This window comes from Maylandia zebra, linkage group LG14, assembly GCF_041146795.1.
Source record: "Maylandia zebra isolate NMK-2024a linkage group LG14, Mzebra_GT3a, whole genome shotgun sequence".
In the NCBI taxonomy this organism is placed as follows: Eukaryota; Metazoa; Chordata; class Actinopteri; order Cichliformes; family Cichlidae; genus Maylandia; species Maylandia zebra.
Genome location: NC_135180.1, coordinates 2456512 through 2478285, shown reverse-complemented (window position 1 = coordinate 2478285; position 21774 = coordinate 2456512). Strand labels below are relative to the sequence as shown.

The following is a 21774-nucleotide window of genomic DNA, read 5'->3' as shown; positions in this document are numbered from 1 at the left end:
GTGCAGAGATGAGAGGGGAGTCAGGACAGATGCAGATGAACCATAAGGATCCCATATTTCCCAAACACTCCGAGATGAAACTAGCTCAGTCCTAGCTGAATCTAGAAGACTTGTTATGATGAGTGTCATTGTCCAGGTGTAATCCTCCTTCTTCAAAGCACCCACCGCAGCTCTTGCCTCACTCTGCCTCTTTGTACACAGCCCGTCAAGTGAGTAGGAGCAGTTTGATAAGAGGAACCCGGCGCCCACAACAGGCCTTAGTCTACTAGGCTGTAGCGCTTCATCATCCTCATCCCACCCCCCCTTACCCTCAACACTTCTTTTGATCTCGCTGTAGTACTGCAGATTCCCAGAGAAGGAATGGATCATTGGAGGGCCTAAACATGTGGGATTGTTAAGAGAAACAGCTGGCTGGACATAGAAACACACACACCCTGACACTGATATCATACACACACTCACTGACTTCCATTTCTCATGCCCCCCCTTAAGTTCACTCACTTAGTCACGCTGCTGAATGTATACGTATCCCTTCATGTTGTCTTTGAAAAGCAGTTATCCTGGGTCGATTTAATTCAGCGTTTTAATACATTAGACTTAAAATAGGGGCGGGACAAAATACTGATACTGCAGTAAGTACGGTATAATGAATCACCTCATCTTGCCATACGTTACTTGTACACCAGCAGCACAGATATTTTGGTCGCACTTTATAATAAGTCAATAACCTATATCACAATATGTACTGTCCACACTTTAATGAAAATAGGACTTAATTATCTAAAGTAGTTCCCTAATGGTACTTAATGATGTTGCTACAGTAGAACAAGGGAGTAAACAATTTTAAAGGAAAGGACAAACAACTTGTACTATTTAGGAGGTAAAGATATTTTATAATACAGACTGCTCCCTTAATAATATCAAATAATTACAACATCCCCTAAAATACTTTGAAGTGACTTGTTAAAAAAATATTATCTACTTTCTTTCCACCAAAACAGGCATTTATTAATTAAAAATATTTACAGTGTCATTTGTGTCTCCTTTCCATGAAAACAGCCGTTGGGTAACCACCTATTTCTGTTTAATATTTATATTAGTGCGATTAGCATTAGTGTTGCTGTTGGGTTCCCACCCTAGCTAGTAAATTGAATTTGCGATCTTTCACTCGTTGATTGTGATTTTGCTGATTTCACATATATACAAACTTCCCAGTTCATTTAAGTCTGCCACTTTTTACTGCTATATGTTTTTAACCACATACTGCTGTTAATTTATTCTGTAATTATTCACATTTTAATTCTTATTAAAAATGTATTTTTTTTTAATTTCTCAACTACAAATCCATATGTCCTTTAAGTGAAGTAGGTTATTAAATATTCAAGTCCCAGTGCCCCCAGGTAATATGTTTATGTATATATACAACCCTAAAGCTCAACTCTGAACAATCTGAACAATGAGGAAACTCATTAAAGAGGTGAACATATACATACCTTGCCAAACAATGGTTTTATATTCATTGTTCTCTCTTTTCCTTCCAGTGAATCTGGTTCTCCCACTAGATGTCATGTCAGCTCCCTGGGGGAAAGCTGCCGGTAGCTCGCTTCTTATGTGGGGGATTATTATTTGGTTATTCAGTTGAGCCTAATTTTCCTGGATAATTTAGTACCTGCTCACAGGACACAATTGCATAGTGAAAGCGATGCTTGTAGGGAACCAATGTAAACACAGAGTGTGATGTCACTCAGCTATTCATTACATTTACTTGCTCAAGATTGGATAAAGATCCCCCAGCAGAGTGAGCCGTGAGATAGTTATGGTCATATTATACAAATCCGAGGGCCACATGTGTTGACACAGGCCTCCAACTGCTCCGACTGTGTGTTGCGAGCGGAGTCAGAGATGAGCAGAGGTCTGTTTTGAATGTTCTTCTAAGATTAACCCGTCTTTCAGTGAAGATGATAGCAGGACTGATCCCTCCTACTGATTGGATTTGAAGCCTGGGAAAGAGATTTAAATTACCTGCTCTCAATCCCCCGCCGCCCCCTTCATCTTACTTGATGGAGTATTTACAGTAACACGATCAGCACTATGAACTTTTGAAGATGGGCATTTGCACCATTTGGAGCAGCCAGTACGCAGACAGGGGTTTTGATGCCTTGCAGTCCTCCCAGAACAACACGTGAGGTTGTCCATTACAGTGTTTGACTATGTCACCATGGGCAACACCAGCAGATAAACTCCAGGCCTTTTTGACCATTGCCAGTGACAAGCCAGCTGTCTAATCTTCTGTCCAATCCGGGGTGCCATTAAAAACCACTTAAGGCTTTATAAGAGACTGCAGAGGCTTTTGCAAAATTTCCTTTGGCACAGATGGGATGAAAAAGTTTTTGGTTTCCCAGAAGAGGTCACAAAAGGTAGCTCCCCTCATGTGCTTTATAGCCTTGGCTGCTATATTAACATATTTGAGACATTTAAAAGATCAAGCATGTTCCCATGCTTTCAGTGACATCTCACAAATTGTTACCAGGCCAAGAAATGTGAGATTTTTCTTTTTCTTTCACAGACAGGACTATCTTAAGCAGAGGTTTGTTAAATAAATGCTGGATTTGTAATGCGTTTGATGTAGTTTTCTGCTGACAGGAAGGTTTCATTAACGTAACATTCAGGTAGGGTTTATTTCAAATGTCCAAGATGGCAACTTTCTGTCTGTCTGTCGAATCCTGTGATCTCTGTGGGTCCTGGCTCTGCCAGCTCCTGCTGCCATGGAGCAAATCAGATCTTCAACTGCACCAGCGCCAATACTGGTCTCTTCCTACAAGCTGAAATTTTTTTTAATGGCCTACAAGATCCTTTCTTATGAAGAAAACCAGTGCAGAGCGCTACCACTGAAATTTGTTGCCTTCTCTGGAGTGTGACATCATGTACAGATAACATAATCGTCCAAACTTGTGTCCTTTGAAAGAACTCCTAATCACAGACGTGATATGTTTACCGCACTGTGCAGACAGGGCTTAAGCTCATTCATTTTAAAGCTGAGGGTGGACATCTCTGTCCATATTGAGGCCAATTAAGAACTAATTTGTGTGGCAGTAGCTGAGATCAGCTTTTCTGGGAATATTTCATGTTGTTGCAGAAACATAGAGTGTGTGTCCAACAGTTTTGCTTTGTGTTTTTCAACAGGAGGATGTTTCCTAGCTACAAGGTCAAAATGACTGGGATGAATCCCAAAACCAAATACATCCTACTTATTGACGTTGTCCCAGCTGACGACCACCGCTACAAATTCTGTGACAACAAGTGGTGAGTTTCAAAGGACACAAGAAGAGGTGTGTGTGTGAGTGTGTATATGCATGTGTGTGTTAAGTAATCACATTACAGTTACTTAGCAAACAACCATGTCGCTTCACGAGCAGCGTTTGATCGGCCTCAGTTCATCTCACTGTGTGTGTGTGTGTGTGTGTGTGTGTGTGTGTGTGTGTGTGTGTGTGTGCGTGTGTGTGTGTGTGTGTGTGTGTGCGTGTGTGTATGTGTGTGTGTGTGTGTTTGGGATTAATATCCCTACTTTGTTACTGTCATCATTATACTACTACATTTCCTTTTAAAAAATTACAAATAATGTGGAATACATTCTATTATCTGAGCTTGGCTTTCTTCATTAAACAGAGGAGTACCAGAGTAATAATCTGTATATAAATAATAATAATAATAATAATAATGGATTGGATTTATATAGCGCTTTTCAAGGCACCCAAAGCGCTTTACAATGCCACTATTCATTCACTCTCACATTCATACACTGGTGGAAGCAAGCTACAGTTGTAGCCACAGCTGCCCTGGGGCAGACTGACAGAAGCGAGGCTGCCATATCGCGCCATCGGCCCCTCTGGCCAACACCAGTAGGCAAGTAGGGTAAAGTGTCTTGTCCAGGGACACAACAACCAGGACAGAGAGCCCAGGGATCGAACCGGCGACCTTCCAGTTACAGATGCGATTCCCAACCCCCTGAGCCACGGTCGCCCCCGTAAATAGTACCCCTCCAGAAGAAGCACTCCTCAGGAGTCTGTCCATTCACAAAAATGCATCCACTACAATTCTTCTAATTCCTTATTTAACCCAGATAAGAAGAAACGTAAAGAGGAACTGCTGCTGGTTTGTTTCAAATATTCTAAAAGAGCAGAACCTTTAGAGTGACCTAAGCAGGTAACTGTTACTGTGGCTCCTCGCCAGCAGCACCTCCTTACTGCGGGGCAATTACAAAACATTTAAAAAGAAAGAGAAAAACTACCCAAGTTTGACTGTTGCTCCAGCTGATTTTGTATCTGGAGTTGATGACATTATAGTCCTCCATGCGTTAGCACAACAAAATAGCTGCCCTGCCTTCATACTGAGGACAGACAAAATAGTTTTGCCAGGAAAAGCTTAAAAAAAGAATTCAAGCAGACCTTCAAGCAGAGTTGTTTTACAGCCATTTGTTTCTGATCTTGTGGCACGGCATGCAGTTGGTGGGTTCTGGTGTTTCTCAGTAACACCTTGCAGCAGTATAATTAGGAATGAAGTTTTAGCAGGGATCACTGCTTTTCAGTATAAAGGACTTAATGCTGTGAGGGTGGAGAGCCTTGTATGTCCAATGTTAAACTTAAAGAACCTGGCATAGTCCCTGAAAAACAGCCCTGGCTCTTGAAAGCAACTATGCACTTTGTTCCATTTGTAATCTGTTTTTAGGATGGTGGCTGGGAAGGCTGAGCCGGCGATGCCAGGCAGGCTCTATGTGCACCCTGATTCCCCTGCCACTGGAGCTCACTGGATGCGGCAGCTGGTGTCATTTCAGAAGCTGAAGCTAACAAACAACCACCTGGACCCTTTTGGGCATGTGAGTAGCTATGGAGGATGTTAGTTATTTAAATAAGCATTTAGTGATTTTAGAGGCTGTAGCGCTTTGTGATGCTTGCTGTCTAACACTGCGATGTGAATTAAATGTTAATCTCATGTTTGGAATGAGATGCTGTGTCCATCCATCTTTAGAAAACACTTGGTGACTAATATTCACAATAGGTTAAAAATGGATAAAAGAATAAGATAACATTGATGGATGGCTCAATACTTCCAATATAAGTTACAAAAAATAAAAAACAGGCTTGCTAACATAGCAACCCTAGAACCGAATATAAGCTAAGCTAAAAGCTAAGATATACTTATTTATCCCAAAGTTGAGAAACTCCTTCATTACAGCATTTATAAAATAGGTCAAATAAGTAGAAAGGCATATATCTTCATATCTTTAAAAATGATCAAATAAATACAATACATTAAAACACGTATGAATTTGAACAAATTTTTAAGTAATAAAAACAAAATTAATACGAACATAAAATATTTAAAACTCCAGAAAACAACAGGATTTATTAAAGGAAGTGAAACCAGCAGTGCAGTGCAATAAAGTCTGTGACGGTGCTGTCACAGGCTGGGTCTCCGACCCAGCACTCTGAGTTTTCTTTGTATTTGTCTCATTTTGTTATGTGATCAGTTTTGTGTCATTTCCTATTTTCCTTTAGTTTAGGCAGTTATTGTTCTTGGTTTTCTATGTTTTGGGGTTTTGTAATTATTCATCACGTATTAGGTCTGTTAAGTTGTGTTGTCATGTTTTAGTATTTCCTGTTTTATTCTGGCAATGTCATGTGTTCTTTGTTTATTGTATTTAGCTTTCCTCTCCTGGTCCTGTCATTAGGTTTATGTCTGTCAGCTGTTTTCCCCCATGTGTCGCCACTTCCCCTGATCACCTCATGTCTGTATTTAAGCCTTTTGTTTTCTCCATGCCATTGTCGGTTCGTCTGTTTACATCACCGCAGTCATGGTTATAGTTTTCGTCTGTTTAATCTCACCTCAGTCATAGTTATAGTTTTTTGGTCTTAGTACCTTTAGTGTTTTGTTTCTTAGTGTCTTGCCAGTTTAGTGTTTTTTGTTTCTTAGTGTTTTTGCCAGCTTAGTGTTTTGTTTCTTAGTGTTTTGCCTGTTTGTTTTGGTCTCTTGGTTTATTTCCTGCCGGCATCGCAATAAAGCTTCACCTTCTGTTAAAACCTTACTACTCCTCATCGTCATCTGCTTTTGGGTCCTGTTTCCACACACACACCGGCGCACCCCGCCGTGACAGGTGCAGAGTTGAACTAAACTGTTAACATAAGAGATGATTCTCTCCTAGACAGATGTGTTCGACTGCTGAGCGTTACTGCATGTGGTACGAAAGATCATCATCCTGTAAAAGCAGGTGCTCCATTACCTGTTTGTTCAATGGCCTCGTCTCTGCCACAGCTTCAGATGTGTCAATTTCACAGCCAGTCACAGAGCCAGCTCAGTAATCCAAAGTGTCGGTGCCAACAGGGTGAAACACACTACACGAGAGAAAGATTCATACTTTAAAATGACCACTGTGCTTAAATCACTGACTGTCAGTTACAATTTAGTCAACAGTGCTTTACTGTTAACTAAACATGAAGTTATAATGAAACATGCTAATGATAAAAGATAATAAACAATTGTTTCCAAACAAATTTATGAACTTTATTGTAAAGTTGTAACTGATTATACTAAAAAATTATTAATGAGTACTATTTAATTTAATCACTACAGCCTGTACATACTTATAGTTATAGAATATTCACAACATACTTCATACCGTGTACATTATAACATACCATAATAGACCCATTTCTGTAATATACTCACATATCTATATTATTGCTAATATATATTGTAATATATCTATATCACTAAAGCACTTCTGGATGGATGCAAACTGCATTTCGTTGCCCTGTACCTGTGCATGTGCAATGACAATAAAGTTGAATTCTATTCTATTCTATTCTATTAATTAAATTCAGCTATATTTATATAGTGCTAAATAGGGATGCACCGATACCCGATACCAGTATCAGTATCGGTGCATCCCTAGTGCTAAACCACAACAACAGCTGCCTCAAGAGGCTTTATAATTCAAAGTAAATCCCCAACAGTCAAACAACCCCCGATGGGCAAGCACTTTGGTGAAAGTGGGAAGGAAAAACTCCCTTTTAACAGGAAGAAACCTCCGGCAGAACCAGGCTCAGGGAGGGGCGGGGCGGGGCCATCTGCCGCGACAAAAGACACACTGTGGAAGTACTCGTGTATAAATATATGGTGAGTGAAAAGAGGTGCGAGAAGGACAAACGCGCAGTGCGCCATGTGAAGCCTCCGGCAGCCTACACCTATTGCAGCATAACTAAGGGAGGATTCAGGGTCACCTGGTCCAGCCCTAACTATATGCTTCAGCAAAAAGGAAAGTTTGAAGCCTAATCTTAAAAGTAGAGATAGTGTCTGTTTCCCGAATCCAAGCTGGAAGCTGGTTCCACAGAAGAGGGGCCTGAAAACTGAAGGCTCTGCCTCTCATTATTCATTCTACCTCTATTTAATGTATCTGTAAACATTATTTGGATAGCTATTATAAACTATAGGTGCAACTATGGCGTGTCAGTTTAAGTGGTCTCAGAATCCCCTCTCTGTATTTTGCTGATGATGTGGTTCTGTTGCTAATATTCCTCCATGTCAAACGGGGTCAACATCCTGTATGGCTCCTGGGTGTTTCAGGATTGTTGATATGGGAGGAAGTCCAGGGTTAGGCCCAGGGCACTCTGGAGAGATAATATCACTGAGCCAATGAGCACCTTGGTGCCCTGCCAGAAGAGCTGTTGGGGAGGTGTAGGGGAGAGGGAGGCCTGAGCATCATTGCTTAAATTCCAACAATGGCAACCTGGACCTGGATAAGCAGCTGAAAGCTGGATTTTAACGAACGTGGGCTGATGTCAAGCCCAGATCTCGGTGAGATTTATGCACCAAAACCTGGTTATGTTTAGAAAATGTTTGTGTTTATGCTGAGGTTTCTTCCTGTTAAAAGGGAGTTCTTCCTTCCCACTGTCGCCAAAGTCCTTGCTCATAGGGGCCATATAATTGTTGGGGTTTTCTCTGTATGTATTATTGTAGGGTCTGCCTTACAGTATAAAGCACCTTGAGGCGACTGTTGTTGTGATTTGGCGCTGTGTAAATAAAGCTGAATTGAACTGAATATCGGACTGATAGATATGTGAGCAGCAATATCATCGTGCTGTTTTTCACAGGCTGATTCATGATGGAAAGATGGAATGAAGAGATGAAGTGTGTAAGAGAGAGAACTGCAGAGGGAGGTGAAGAGTGTGACTGTGGCAGCACTCCCCAGGGGGATCCTGGGATAGCTTGTCTGAAGCCATCCCATCAATGGGCGGGCTCATTAGGTTCATAACCTCTCAGATCAGTGGCGGGGCCTGCTGTCAGATTGAGTTGAGTGCCTTGCTAGTGATAAGGGCGAGTAATGAGGACAGAGCAAGTTAGAGGCCAGGCAGGGCCCAAATGACGCGCAGACCAGGAGGTGTGCAGTGAAACAGTGCCTCTTGAAGTAGAGCGACAGAACTCCTGATTATGCTCTTTGTATAATGTGAAAGTAATACTTTTGACCATAGCTCTCACTGTTCATAGGCTGTTTAGTGTGGCATCAATAAGTTTAGTAGTAGTAAATGAATTGTGATAGAAAAATTCTCACATTGGAAATTCATGAGATAATATAATAATGTAATTAGAGTCTATTTAGTGGTCAAAAACAGCATCTAAATGTTTGATATTCTCAATATTTTATGTTGTGTTTTATCCAGGGCTGGAACCAGAGTTTAGAAATAAGGTATCACACTGAAGATGTAGCACCTGTGCTCCAGTGACCTGTGGAAAAGGCTAAAGAGGTCCTAGAATGTTTTTAAAACAGGGATGGGCTTGATTTTGTACATCTTCCACCTTTTGCAGGAGCATGTGTGCACAGAGAAGCATTTAAGGTAAAACGGAAATATTCCTTAACTTAAAATAAAAATAGCACAAAGGAAAAAGCTGCTAACTCAGTGGCTCTGGCCCCACTTTGCTTCTGATTCAGTCAAAGTGCTTTAACCAGTTATAATTCATCACGAGTCAGGTGTCAACACAGGTCACAGCTTCTCTTTTTGTAATTCATGCCTAAAAAACTAAATACTTGGTGACATCACAGTCAGTTACAGACGTTAATTCAACTGCTATTCGCTTTTGGCAATGCAACCTGTTCTACATCACCAGAAGAAACTATCTGCTCGTTCTTGCCAGCAAACAGACGCTAGCTACTCAGGATTAGCTGCTGTTAGCCAAAAGATGCTTTTAAGAAATGAATAAGTTGCTCTTCAGTGTATCCATCAGAGTATGAACGTGTGTAAATGTTGGATAGAAAACACTCATGAAGAAAAATATGTATATGTGTAGGAAAGTATTATAAAAGGACAAGTCCGTTTATCATTGTGTTATGTGTACAGACATTAATCTGTCACTTATGCACCTTTAAAACCTCAACAACAACAAAACTGTGGTGCATCTATAACTAGCCCAAGTGCTTTTCAACAGTTCATTTAAAAATATATAGATGTGTTAACAATAATAGTAAATGATATATTTAAGGGTTAACTCTGAGTTTCGTAGGAATCCAGATCTCACCAAACACCATCCGACCCATTGTTGTAATAATGGAAAGAAACATTTTAAAATGATTTCACTGGCTGTAATATGGCCAATGAAATCATTTACTTTACTACAGAAAATAACTCACTGCCTTTTCAGGACTCATCTCAATCAAAGTCAGTAATCCCCATTTTTAATCAGCTGAGATGAAAGCAATTTCTTTAACTCTTCACTGATCTAAGAGGGCTTCCCTGATCGGTGCTTTCAGTCACCCAAGAGTCTCCAGTATCACCCCCAAACAGCAGCCAGACAGCAGAGCAGACAAAGGTCAACAGAGAGCCTCCATTGAACCAGCCAATAGCTTTATCTCTGTCTCCACCCTGCCTCAGCAACAGAAGCAAGTGAGCGAGGGGCTGGTCACTGTTGAACCTGTGCCTAGCTCCCCATGCCCTCTTCAACCTTTGATTCTCTTTGGGAGTTCCCTGGAGGTGAAGACTCCTCAGGAGAGTGTCTGGCAAAAGAAGGAGGGAGTCGAGGTGCATAGCTTGACGATTATCAGCCCTGACAGAGCTGGACTAGCGCTGACCCTGCCCTACTGTTGCTAACGCTTCACTGGGCACAGCACTGGGAGAAGAGTGATGCTATTGAGCTGACCTGCAGATACCTAACAATGTAAACACTACACACATGCCACCTGCTATATACTGGCACATAGCAACACTCACCTGTGATGGAAATGAAACATCAAGATCTCACTCAACGCGTTAATCATGTTACAACTAAAGGGTTCAGTTTAAGATGAGATTCAGAGGGAAATGTTTGGTACTTTAACGAGCATAGTGTGCACATGGGAGACGTTGGCCTGCAGGGCATTCAGCCAGAAAGGTTGTTAACATTTTAAAAAGGTCTGTTTTAAAACTGCTACACACTGACATCACACAGTCTGGAATTCATTGTTTCATATTTACAGGAAGACATAAGTGAGAGTTGCATTGATTTGCACAAAAACATAATAAATGTCCAAAATGAAAAAAATTACCATTTTAAGAAAGAAATAAGGTCATTTTAATGCAAGTAACAGGGCAATATTTACAACTGTGTAGCATAACCTCTGAACAAGAGTCCAAAAAATCATCTGGGAAAAGAGGAGAGAGGATTGTGACTGCTCAACAGTCTCTGATTTCCTTTGTGATATTTTTCATTTTGGGTTGATCCAATTGTTTTCATCTATTTCTGTTGTAATAGATGGAGTATGCAGTTTAGAATTGTCTTGCTGAAATATGCAAAGCCTCTTCTGAAAAGGACAGTGTCTGAATGGAACTATATCTTACGCTAAAAACAGAAATTGTTACAAAATTGTTCCACAATTTGACGTTTTTTGGAGATGGCGACGAACTGCTTCCCATTTTTATAGCCAGTCGTGTCACAGGTAAACTGTTTATTTGCAAAATGTCCCTACAGCACTTACTTTTCCAGCCGTCTAATTCAAAATGATTTCATATTTTTTAGTGAACACAGCACCCCCCCCCCACACACACAGACACACAGTGTCAGTGGCACGGAGACCATCTGCAGCAAAAACAGTAATTATGATTATTTGGTGTCAGTGTTCATGCTGTGAGATAAGTTCTACCTGTTGTTAAAACTAGATTAACTTGATTAGAAAGGCGCTGCATACATTCCAGTTCATTTACCATAACACTAAGATTATTGGTAATCTTCCAGTGCAGTGATAAAGTATTTTCCCCTGCTCGATTTCTTACTTTTTTGCATATTTGTCACATTTAAATGTTTCAAATCATCAAACGTTTTTTAATAGGGGGAGCTGAGCAAATACAAAATGCAGTTGTGATGATTTAATGTATAAAGGGAAACGAGTTAGTCAAACCTTCCTGGCCCATTTTGAAAAACCTAATAACTGGTTGTGCCACCCTTGGCAGCAAGAACTGCAATGAGTCTTTCAGATGAATGTGTGGTTCTGCTTTGCAGAATTGTTTTAATTCAACTACACTTGTAGCGTTTCAAGCATGAACAGTATGTTTAAGATTATACCAAAGTATCTCAAATGGATTTAAGTCCACAGAATATTTTCGGGGATCATCAAGATGTTTTTTGGCAGATGTGAGATGAGCTTTGATGTTCTTTTTGGTCAGCAGTGGTTTTCTCCTTTGAACTCTACCATGGACACCCTTTCTGTCCAGTCTCTTTCTTACTGTTGAATCATAAACTCTGACCATAACTGAGGCGAGTGAGGCTTGCAGTTCTTTAGATGTGCCCATGGCAGGCCAGCCACTCATGGGAAGGTTCACCAGCACTTCCAGTTTTCTCCATGTGTGGAGAAATGATTCTCACTGTGATTTGCTGGAATCCCAAAGCCTTGGAAATGACTCTGTGACTCTGTTCAGGCTGACAGATGTCAGTGACCTTGTCTTCTCAGCTGTTCCCTGAGATTGAGGCACAAGCCTCCTTCGCTTTGTCAGACTCGTCTATCTACTGGTTTAACAGGTCTGGCAGTAATCGAACCTGATTGTGGCCAGTGAAACTAAACTTCACTGAACTTAAAAAATGTGGTTAATCATAAATGATATCTATTATCAATTTTATTATTTTCCATTGCTCAAAAACAAGTCACATAATAACTTTTTCTGAGCTCCAAAATCAGTTGACATGTGCTGCTGCTCTGGATTACCTCAGATTTTCAACCTCTGACACTATGAAGCTAATATAAAAGGAAGAATTCAGAATCTAATCATCGACCATGAATACCACAACCTGCTCTGTATCACTTCAACATACTGCATTACTGCAGATTTTCCCCACAGTACTGCAAACCCACCGTTTTAGCCTCCACTAAACTTTAACTAAACCCCGGGTACAGTGTTATGTTTTCTTATTTTCAGCAACACAAATCAGTGTGTTTGTTTTTCATTTTGTTTCACCAAAACATAATTAAGCAAAACATCTGATTTATAAACTCTAAAATTAATAAGGAAATTATATTTAAGATTTAAACGTTACTCTCTAAGCTTCCTCCTGTCCTCTCTTTGGTATTTCTTTCTCCATCTCTTATTATGACAGTAACATTTTTTATCTTTCTGGGAAATATAGCAACCACACATTAGCTAACAGCCATATTTGTGACAAACTGCAGAGGAACGCTTTGTATATTTGCTGATAATTATTTGAAATTACTGCCCTCTTTTATAAGTTTCTGCTTTTAAAATGAAATAACTTCTGCTTCTTTCTCTTATGCAGCACTAGCAAGATGATGAAATACAGCAAACACCACTTTATTTTACGCACACAGGGATAAGGACAAGTTGATGTGTTGAGGGTGGGCAGTGGAAGCTGTCATGCTGTCACTGGAAATTATTAATTGTTCAAGAGTAATATGCATTAATTTGCATTTATCACCTTTAATTGCTCATTAACTGAAGATTCTACATGGCCGATTTTAAAGCCTGGTTATCACAGACTAAAAACATTTTTATGTTGATTCATTCTTTAAGTTCAGCCTTTCCAAACAAGCTGAGTTGATCTACATGGATTCATCCTTTAGCCCTCCAAAAGCACTGTGCACAGGGATATTGCATCGTTTTGTCTTGTGAGTTGCAGAGTGGGATCTCCATGAATCCAGTTTGTTGTCCATACTTCACAAATGCTCGACTGGATCATCTAGGAAGTTTGAAAGCTGGGTCACTGGCTTAGTTGTGTTGAACTGTTTTGAGACGTTTCTGTGGTATGATGTGGAGTCTGTGGTTTTAATGCTGTACTGTAGCTGATTGATGTGTGTGTCCTCTAGTCACCATTCACATCAGGTATGCTCAGTAATTTTGAAAATAAATGCCTTCTTTTTCTTGCTAGATCATCTTGAACTCCATGCACAAGTACCAGCCCAGGCTACACATAGTCAAAGCTGATGAGAACAATGCCTTTGGATCAAAGAACACTGCTTACTGCACCCATGTCTTTCACGAGACAGCCTTCATCTCCGTAACCTCTTATCAAAACCACAAGGTATGTCTCGGATGTATGCTATAATAATTAGCATTTGGTTTAGAATAGTCTTAAGTGCTCAAAGGGTATTAAGTGTTTTATCTAAATGTGAAGAAAAGCACCATAACCCTGACCACATAAAGCAAAAATCAAACAAAAAACAACCATAACCACGCAACTTCATGTTTTTAGTTTCTATGTCTATCTCAGTGGGACTTCCTGGTTAAATAAAGGTAATACCAATAATAAATAATTAAAGCTGTTTTCATGCTTCCTCCTATTTTTGATCACTCCCCAAATCTTGTTCAGGCAACTTCCAGTTTCTCTGTGGAGATTCAATTCAATTCAATTCAATTCAATTTTATTTATATAGCGCCAAATCACAACAAAAGTCGCCTCAAGGCGCTTCATAGATACAGAGAAAAACCCAACAATCATATGACCCCCTATGAGCAAGCACTTTGGCGACAGTGGGAAGGAAAAACTCCCTTTTAACAGGAAGAAACCTCCGGCAGAACCAGGCTCAGGGAGGGGCGGGGCCATCTGCTGCGACCGGTTGGGGTGAGAGAAGGAAGACAGGATAAAGACATGCTGTGGAAGAGAGACAGAGGTTAATAACAGATATGATTCAAGTTACGACTTTTACTTCCTCTAGATAGTCAAGTTTGATCGTCTTCTCGGCGCTCCGCCAGGGCCGTGACCGACCCCGGCGGGGCCGATCCGAGGACCTCACTAAACCATCCAATCGGTAGTAGCGACGGGCGGTGTGTACAAAGGGCAGGGACTAAAGAGATAAAATTGGTTAACACACCAAACGACTTCTGTGACAAACTGAGCTGACTTTCATGTCGAAGGTCTTCACTGCTGTTCTCTTTCTAAAACCCTAAGAGCAAACATCAAGAGTCTCAATGCAGTACATCAGCAGGACCACCAGCCTTAACTGTAGCACATGTTCACTGTACATTGGTGCAAGTGGTCAGAACAGGATTCCCGGGAAGTGATTTTCAAGAGGAAGGAAGTATGGAAGTACTGCAGAAGCACTAGGAATAACCTTTACAGGAATAGTGACTGAATTTTCCATTTATCAGCTGTATTTAGATAACACCAAATCACCACAGACATTGCCTCAAGGCACTTTATGTTGGAAGGCAAAGAACAACAACACTACAGAGATAACCCCGACAATTATCAACCTACTTTAAGCACTTTGGTCATTTTTGGTCATTTTTAGTTCAGACATGTAAACAATATACATTTAGAAAGGAAATAAGAGAGAAATAAAATACTATACAAAAAAATCAATACATTTCAATGTAGCTGCCGTTCTGTACACACTTATTTAATCCCACCCCTTTGCCACAAATTATCAGTTAATATTTAGTCAGCTTCCTTACTGATATAATTTGTAATAAAAATAGTGAACAAATTTCTTGTATACTATATACTATAATATCACATCATGATTTTTTTTTAAATAGAGACACTTAATTTAAATATTTTCCTTTTCTTTATAGTTTGAGAAGATCATATTTTTAAAACTCTTTTGGTGACAGTGAGAAGAACAGGACGAAGGAAGGAGTCGTCTGTAAAATCAGACTGGGGGGGGGGGACTCCCAACGGCCTAGACCTATCTGTGGGGACACACCCACCTGGAGGGCAAAACAGCACTGCCATCCAGCTTTCCCCTGAACGTCTTTGAGTTTAATTTAGCCAAAATGCCAGATAGTTGCTGTGCTAAGCAATGTTTGTTTACAGCTACAGTACCAGAGGGGTGTAGAGTATGGAGCAAGGTGTGAACACACCTACCTGCCTCCTATTCTACATTCTAAATGCACCAGCAACCACGAGTAAATCAGCAGTCTGAGAGTGCTCTGCCTATTATAGTTATAAGATACTATGAGGTTTTTAGATAAGATGAGACCTGATCATTCAAGACCTTATACGTGATGAGAAGAATTTAGCCAGTGAAGAGAAGCCAATATGGGAGAAATATGTTATCTCTGTCTAGTCCCTGTCACCTGGGACAAAAAATCAGCCCGGGCATTTTGACTAGTGACCGGCCCACCAGGTATTATAGGAAAAGCCATAAAGCCTTTATAATAAACTTAAACCTACACCATCCTCCCTATTCTGGTATTCTAAACAGTACTTAGCAAAAATAAAAAACAACCTAATTTATAATTACATATACCTCACTAATACTCCCAGCAAAAAAAGAAAAGAAAGAAAAGTAGGGAACCACTCCCCCACCCTCTGCCTCAAGATGCTTAATTGACAAAACCGATTTTAATTATAAAGAACAACAAAATAAACTACCACAGCTATGCAGATGACACACAAATATATATCACAATGTCACCAGGAGACCAAGGCCCTGTACAGGCTCTTGGTAAATGCATTGAGGAAATCAATGACTGGTTGTGCCACAATTTTCTCCAGCTAAACAAAAACAAAACTGAGGTAATAGTCTTTGGTGCCAAAGAAAAACGATTACAGGTCACCAGAGAACTTCAATCTATACACCTAAAAACCACAAACCAGGCGAGAAATTTGGGTGTAGTGATGGATGCAGACCTAAACTTAGAAAACACATTAAGACAATAACAAAGTCAGCTTACTATCACCTCAAGAATATTTCAAGGATAAAAGATCTGATGTCTCAACAGGACCTGGAAAAACTAGTCCATGCATTCATCTTTAGTAGGCTTGATTACTGTAACAGCATCTTTACAGGTCTACCTAAAAAATCAGTCAGACAACTACAGCTCATTCAGAACTCTGCTGCTCGAGTCCTCACTAAGACCAAAAAAGTGGACCACATCAGTCCAGCTCTGAGGTCTTTACACTGGCTGCCTGTCCGTCAGAGGATAGACTTTAAAGTTCTGATGCTGGCCTATAAAGCTCTGAATGGTTTAGGACCAAAATACATCAATGACCTCCTGACCCAGTATGAACCATCCAGATCCCTCAGGTCATCTGGATCCGGTCTTTTATCAGTTCCCAGAGTCAGAACCAGACACGGAGAAGCTGCATTCAGCTTTTATGCTCCTTATATCTGGAACAAACTCCCAGAAAGCCTCAGATCAGCTGAAACACTCAGTTTATTTAAATCCAGGTTGAAGACTCACCTGTTCTCAGCTGCATTTGAATAAAGCACCAAATCCACACTTTAAGCTTAAATTTCAAAACTTACATTTAACTACTGATTTTATCTACTGTTCTGATTTTATCTGTTTTGATTTTATATACTGTTTTGTTTGTTTGTTTGTTTGTTAAGTGGGTTTAGAGCTCTGGGTAGCTCCCCAGCTGGGTCTAGACTGGGTCTAGAGAGTATTTTAAATTCAGGGAATTTAAAATAGAAAGTAGCTCGTCCACAGAAGGACTGGTAGCTCCCCTTACGATAAGGGTTCAGATCGCGCGAACAGGTGTGAAATGTGTGTGTTTAGTTAGTTAGTTTGTTTGTTTGTTTGTTTGCTTGTTTTAATCAATTTTAAATCATGCTTTTTATTTGTTCTTGTTTCTAATGTCTCTGTAAAGCACTTTGAATCACCTTGTTGTTGAATTGTGCTATACAAATAAATTTGCCTTGCCTTGCCTTGCCTTAATGCACGTATCAAACAAATGCACAGAAATCTATTATTTTTCTACAGTAATTAAATAGATTCAACATCTTTCTTCAACAGAATTGCAAACTGCACAGATGGTACCTTCCCAAAGGGAAGAATACTATAACTTACTAGGGTATATTAGACTTAATATTTACTGAACACAATAATTGATTTCTATACATTTTACATCAGATGAAAACTTTGGTTGTAAGATTCAGATGATTATTTAATAAAAGTGAGATATTTTAAATGAGAATAAGAAAGAAAAGTATTTCTTTGTGCCCCCCTCTCCCTGTTAATGCCCTACATGCCCCCCTGGCAACACTTTGCTAGAGCCGCCCCTGCACAGTTACCAGCTGTCAGCTACTTAGAAAAGGATCCTGGTGTTATTTGTCAATCAGAAACAGTTCATAACTTCCCTTCAACTCATTCATGTCACCTAAAAGGTAAACCTGTTTCTCCATCACAGCTCTGATGATTCAGTAAGAACATCTCCTGGTTTCATCTTCATGTTTCCCTCTCACCAGATATACAAACCGACATCATGACCAGCAGCTTTACAGCTGTGGCTCCAGCAAACATCAGCTGATACTAGAAATTAATATTAAATACATTCTAACAACAGCTGATCAAGCTTAAACGTGCTGCTGTTGTTTAGCGTGACCTGTGCTGGTTTCCTCTTTCCGGCGCAGAGAAAAAAGCCGATCAGCCGATCAACTTTCTAGCTGAAGTAGTACGGGACAAATCGCGTTCCTTTGTTTTCCTTTGACCTCCTCGGCTGTAATTGTCCAGCCCAGAGTCGATCATGACCAACTGGCCAATCCACCACCATTCATTTATACTGTTAAAAAAAGAAAAGAAATAAAACCCCATCGGCCCATAAAAATGAAAAATCACGAGCGGCCCACCGGGCAAATGCCCGATGGCCAGTCCAGCCCTGCCTGTCACTACTCTTGCTTCAGCATTTTGCTTTCCAGGGAGTTTTTAAGACAAATTGATTAGAATTATTAATCATTTTATCAATTAATTAATTCTAATTAAAGTATGAAAACATAATGTGAAGTCTTTTTGCTTTTAAAGGGTAGAGTCAGACCGTTTTGGTCAGAGCTCACAGTTATAGACTGATGAAATGGAAATGTAACTATAAAAGCTCTTGCCCAGTATCAGCAGGGACTTTTTCAGAATAACAGCTTTATTAAGGTCTCATTTTCCTAGATCACTCAGCTGAAAATAGAAAACAATCCATTTGCTAAAGGATTCCGAGGCAGTGAAGAAGGAGATCTGCGTGTCTCAAGACTTCAAGGGTATGTTTACAGAAAAAGGAACCAGGAAAGTAAAGCTGATCTCATAAATCCATTTAGGACACTATAACTGTCAGTGAGGGTATGTATACACGGCAAACTAAATATACTTCTACTCTATCACTTCTACTCACCTACAGGAAAGAGTATCCCGTGATTTCAAAGAACATGGTTCGCCAAAGGCTCATTTCAACGCACAGTCACCTAGCGGGGAAACTTGGAGCAGGAGTTCTCGCGGGGCATCCTCAAGTACTGTCCTCTTACCAGTATGATACTGGGGTTCCTTTGTCTAACCCAGACTCCCAAGATCCCATTTCTACTCACTTCCCACAAAGCAGAGATCCCAATCTTCTTTATCACTGCTTCAAACACAGAGGTATGTTCTGCTGATAAGTGTGCAACATCACAGACGCCATTGGCTGCAATTGCCATTAACTGCAGTTTTCTTTGTAACAACGTTGCAGATAACGGGCGACACTTGGAGCTCGGATGTAAACGGTCATACCTGGAGACATCAACTGCAGTCTCAGATGAGCATTACTTTCGGTCGCCTCCTTCTTACGAATCACCCTTACTCTCTCATCCATATCGCACTGAGGCAATCACTTCTAGAGAGGCGTGTATGTATGGCGGTATGGAAACAGAGTCTGGATCCGGGGCGGCAGACGCAGATGACCTAACCAACTCTCCTTCAATTAATTGTAATATGTGGGCTACAGTGCAGCCGTACCCTCGCTACGGCATGGAAGGCGTACCCTACCAGCCTTTTACTGCTCACTTCACCAACTCAGCCACGGTCGCGCCTGTGGTGCCACACCCGGCATCATCGGTGGTGTCACGACCACAAGCTGACTTGGGCGTCTACAACTCGGCCGCAGTCCAGCGAGGTCTGCCTGTGATACCACCTTCAACCTCTTCTTCATCAAGCTCTCCATCTTTCCCGGGATCCAGAGATAGTTCAGGTCATCCACCTCTGTACCACAGGAAACCAGGATCGCCACTCCTACCTCACCGAGATTTCTCCAGCTATTCAGCACAGGGTACAATATCCATCCGGGAGCAGGCTTATCAGTACCAAGTTGGGCTGAGTAGCACAGGGAGTAACTGGACTGACAGCTAATGTCAGTCACTGGAGACATCAGTTTTCTCATATGAAGGTTTCCAGAATCCCACTGTGGGGTGTCAGTGCCAAGCAATGCTAATGAACTACAGTCATGTTGCTTTACACCCACGTGTTCATACTGAATCAATATTCCATCCAATGCTGTAGGTGGCAAACAGTGACAGACCTGCTCTTTACTTAGTCAGATGTGCTATATGCCAGTGATCAGGTGGAGTGGGGCGGTTCGGTCACACTCAAATGCAAATCATTGGTTTCAATGACACTTGAGGTATGTCAGAGGCATCGCTACGGGTACAAAAAGTGTTACGGTTGTCAGTGTCTTGTCCTATCAAGGTAGCATTAGCAGAAAAACACTTAGCAGGAGGACAAAGAAAATTAAATAAACAGAAGTTAACAGCTGCCCTGTTTAGTCTGAGAGACACGAGTGCTTTTCAGTCCCAAAATAAAGAACGGTCGCTGGTAATTGCTTTTTTAAAATTAATGTCAATAAAATGCATAAAAAGACCCCAAAAACAATCTGGTCATGTCCCAAATCTGTCTTTTTAATGACTTCTGTGGTATGTCTTTGTGTATACCACGAGCCAATCAAATGCTAGATAGACAGAAGTACATATTGTAGCACAACTTCAAGTGTGTGACCTCGATCGAGTCAAAGCTGTGCTGTCATCTCGAGTACACCTCTGGCTTTTTGCTTCATCGTGGAGATTTCAGTGTGTTGAACACTTGAACTACACCAACATGCACTTTGTTCTCATTTTGACAAACAGTCCATTCCATGTTGGGTGACGATGAGTCGATCGGTATTTCTTATAGCAGCAGATTGGTGTACATGGGATTGGCTCACCAAAAGAAATGACAATGGGCAATTTTATTCTTTAGTTTTGAGTTTTAATTATGCACATGTGCCAAAAATAGAGTTGTTACACTTTTATCTGCAGAGCAAGAATGCATTAAACCCAGTGTAAAATAAGACTGATCAAAATATAAGGAAGATAAATCCAAGTTCACGTCATAAACTCATGTGCACTGGCATTAGAAAGCTAGCAAGACACTCTTTCCCCATGTTGTTGTACATACATAAATGAAGTGAAAGCTGTACCACAATCCACCATGATGGCAATTGTTAATATGTACGTTTCTACAGCTTGTTTGTCGTGTGATACTGGCACTTAAGAAAAAATGTTGCGAGTATAAGATTCAGCCACTGTGGTGGGTCGTCAACGTTTGGCTCCAAAGTGAAGACTCGAAATCACACTGAACAGCAAAGAGTGCTCAGGAGGAACCAGATGGGAGCTTAAAGAGCTGTTGTTAAGCCAGCACGAGTACTAGAAAAGACAGCGCCTCGCCAGTCCGACTCCCAGATTACTTACTAGGAAAAAAATCCCTGCACAACATAAAACAGCCTGAGCGGACAAGGAACAGGACGTCCTCAGTAGAACTGCATTCAGTAAAAATCGGAACTTGTATTGCCAACGAAAGCTTCTTTGTACGAAATGATATAGGTTTGTACATTGTCCTTTTATTTCATGTAAATTCAATATAACATTTTTGAATATTTGGACATTTTTGCACATGTGATAAATAAACATTTTCATGAATCTAACTGTCTGACATAATTACTTAAAGACACTAAATGACATTTCATTACAATTTCCTTATTATTATGAGGAAAAATGTTCAGAATTTATATTTAAAGCTATTAAAAGCTGATGATAAATAATGCCAAGTCCCATAAATAGCATTCCAGATGATTTTGCTGCCTAACGACAGTTTATGGTCTATGACGATGAGTCAATCAAAATTTCACTGAGCAAATATTTGACATTTGAAAAATGTTGGCGTTGGGCATAATTCATTGTGTTGGTTGTGGTTTGACTGATGCAGAGTGTCCAAGTTTTACTGTTATTGGCCTTTTTCACTCCTCACATGCAAACATGCAGAGCTCAAAGAAAAATAGCAAAGATTTGAAAACTTTTAAATACTCATTCTGCTCAACATCATTGAGATTTTTAAAGAGACATTAAATCAAAGTAGTTTGATAATCTTGGTTGCAGTTTAGAGATTTTGATGTTGCAAAAAACCCTTTCACAATATGCACTATACTCTATGGCTGCGGTATAACATGTCAAGCTTGGTGTTTAAGTGAAACCCTCCTCTGTACACAAGCTTGTTGCTAAAAGGCTTTTGAGCAGCTTCAGCTTGATTTCATTTTAAG

General features: G+C 40.4%; 1 protein-coding gene across 2 annotated transcripts in view; it reads left to right on the top strand.

Moving 5' to 3' along the window:
* tbx4 (T-box transcription factor 4) overlaps positions 1–21162 on the top strand; it is a 34310-nt gene extending 13148 nt beyond the window's left edge. For both annotated transcript variants that reach the window (XM_004537979.4, XM_004537978.4), the window contains exons 4-9: positions 3184–3303; positions 4726–4873; positions 13396–13548; positions 18351–18439; positions 18577–18812; positions 18901–21162. In XM_004537979.4, coding sequence (XP_004538036.3) covers positions 3184–3303; positions 4726–4873; positions 13396–13548; positions 18351–18439; positions 18577–18812; positions 18901–19556 — 1402 coding nt within the window. In that variant the 3' untranslated portion in view covers positions 19557–21162. The remainder of the gene's footprint in view (positions 1–3183; positions 3304–4725; positions 4874–13395; positions 13549–18350; positions 18440–18576; positions 18813–18900) is intronic.
* Positions 21163–21774: the final 612 nt, after the last annotated feature.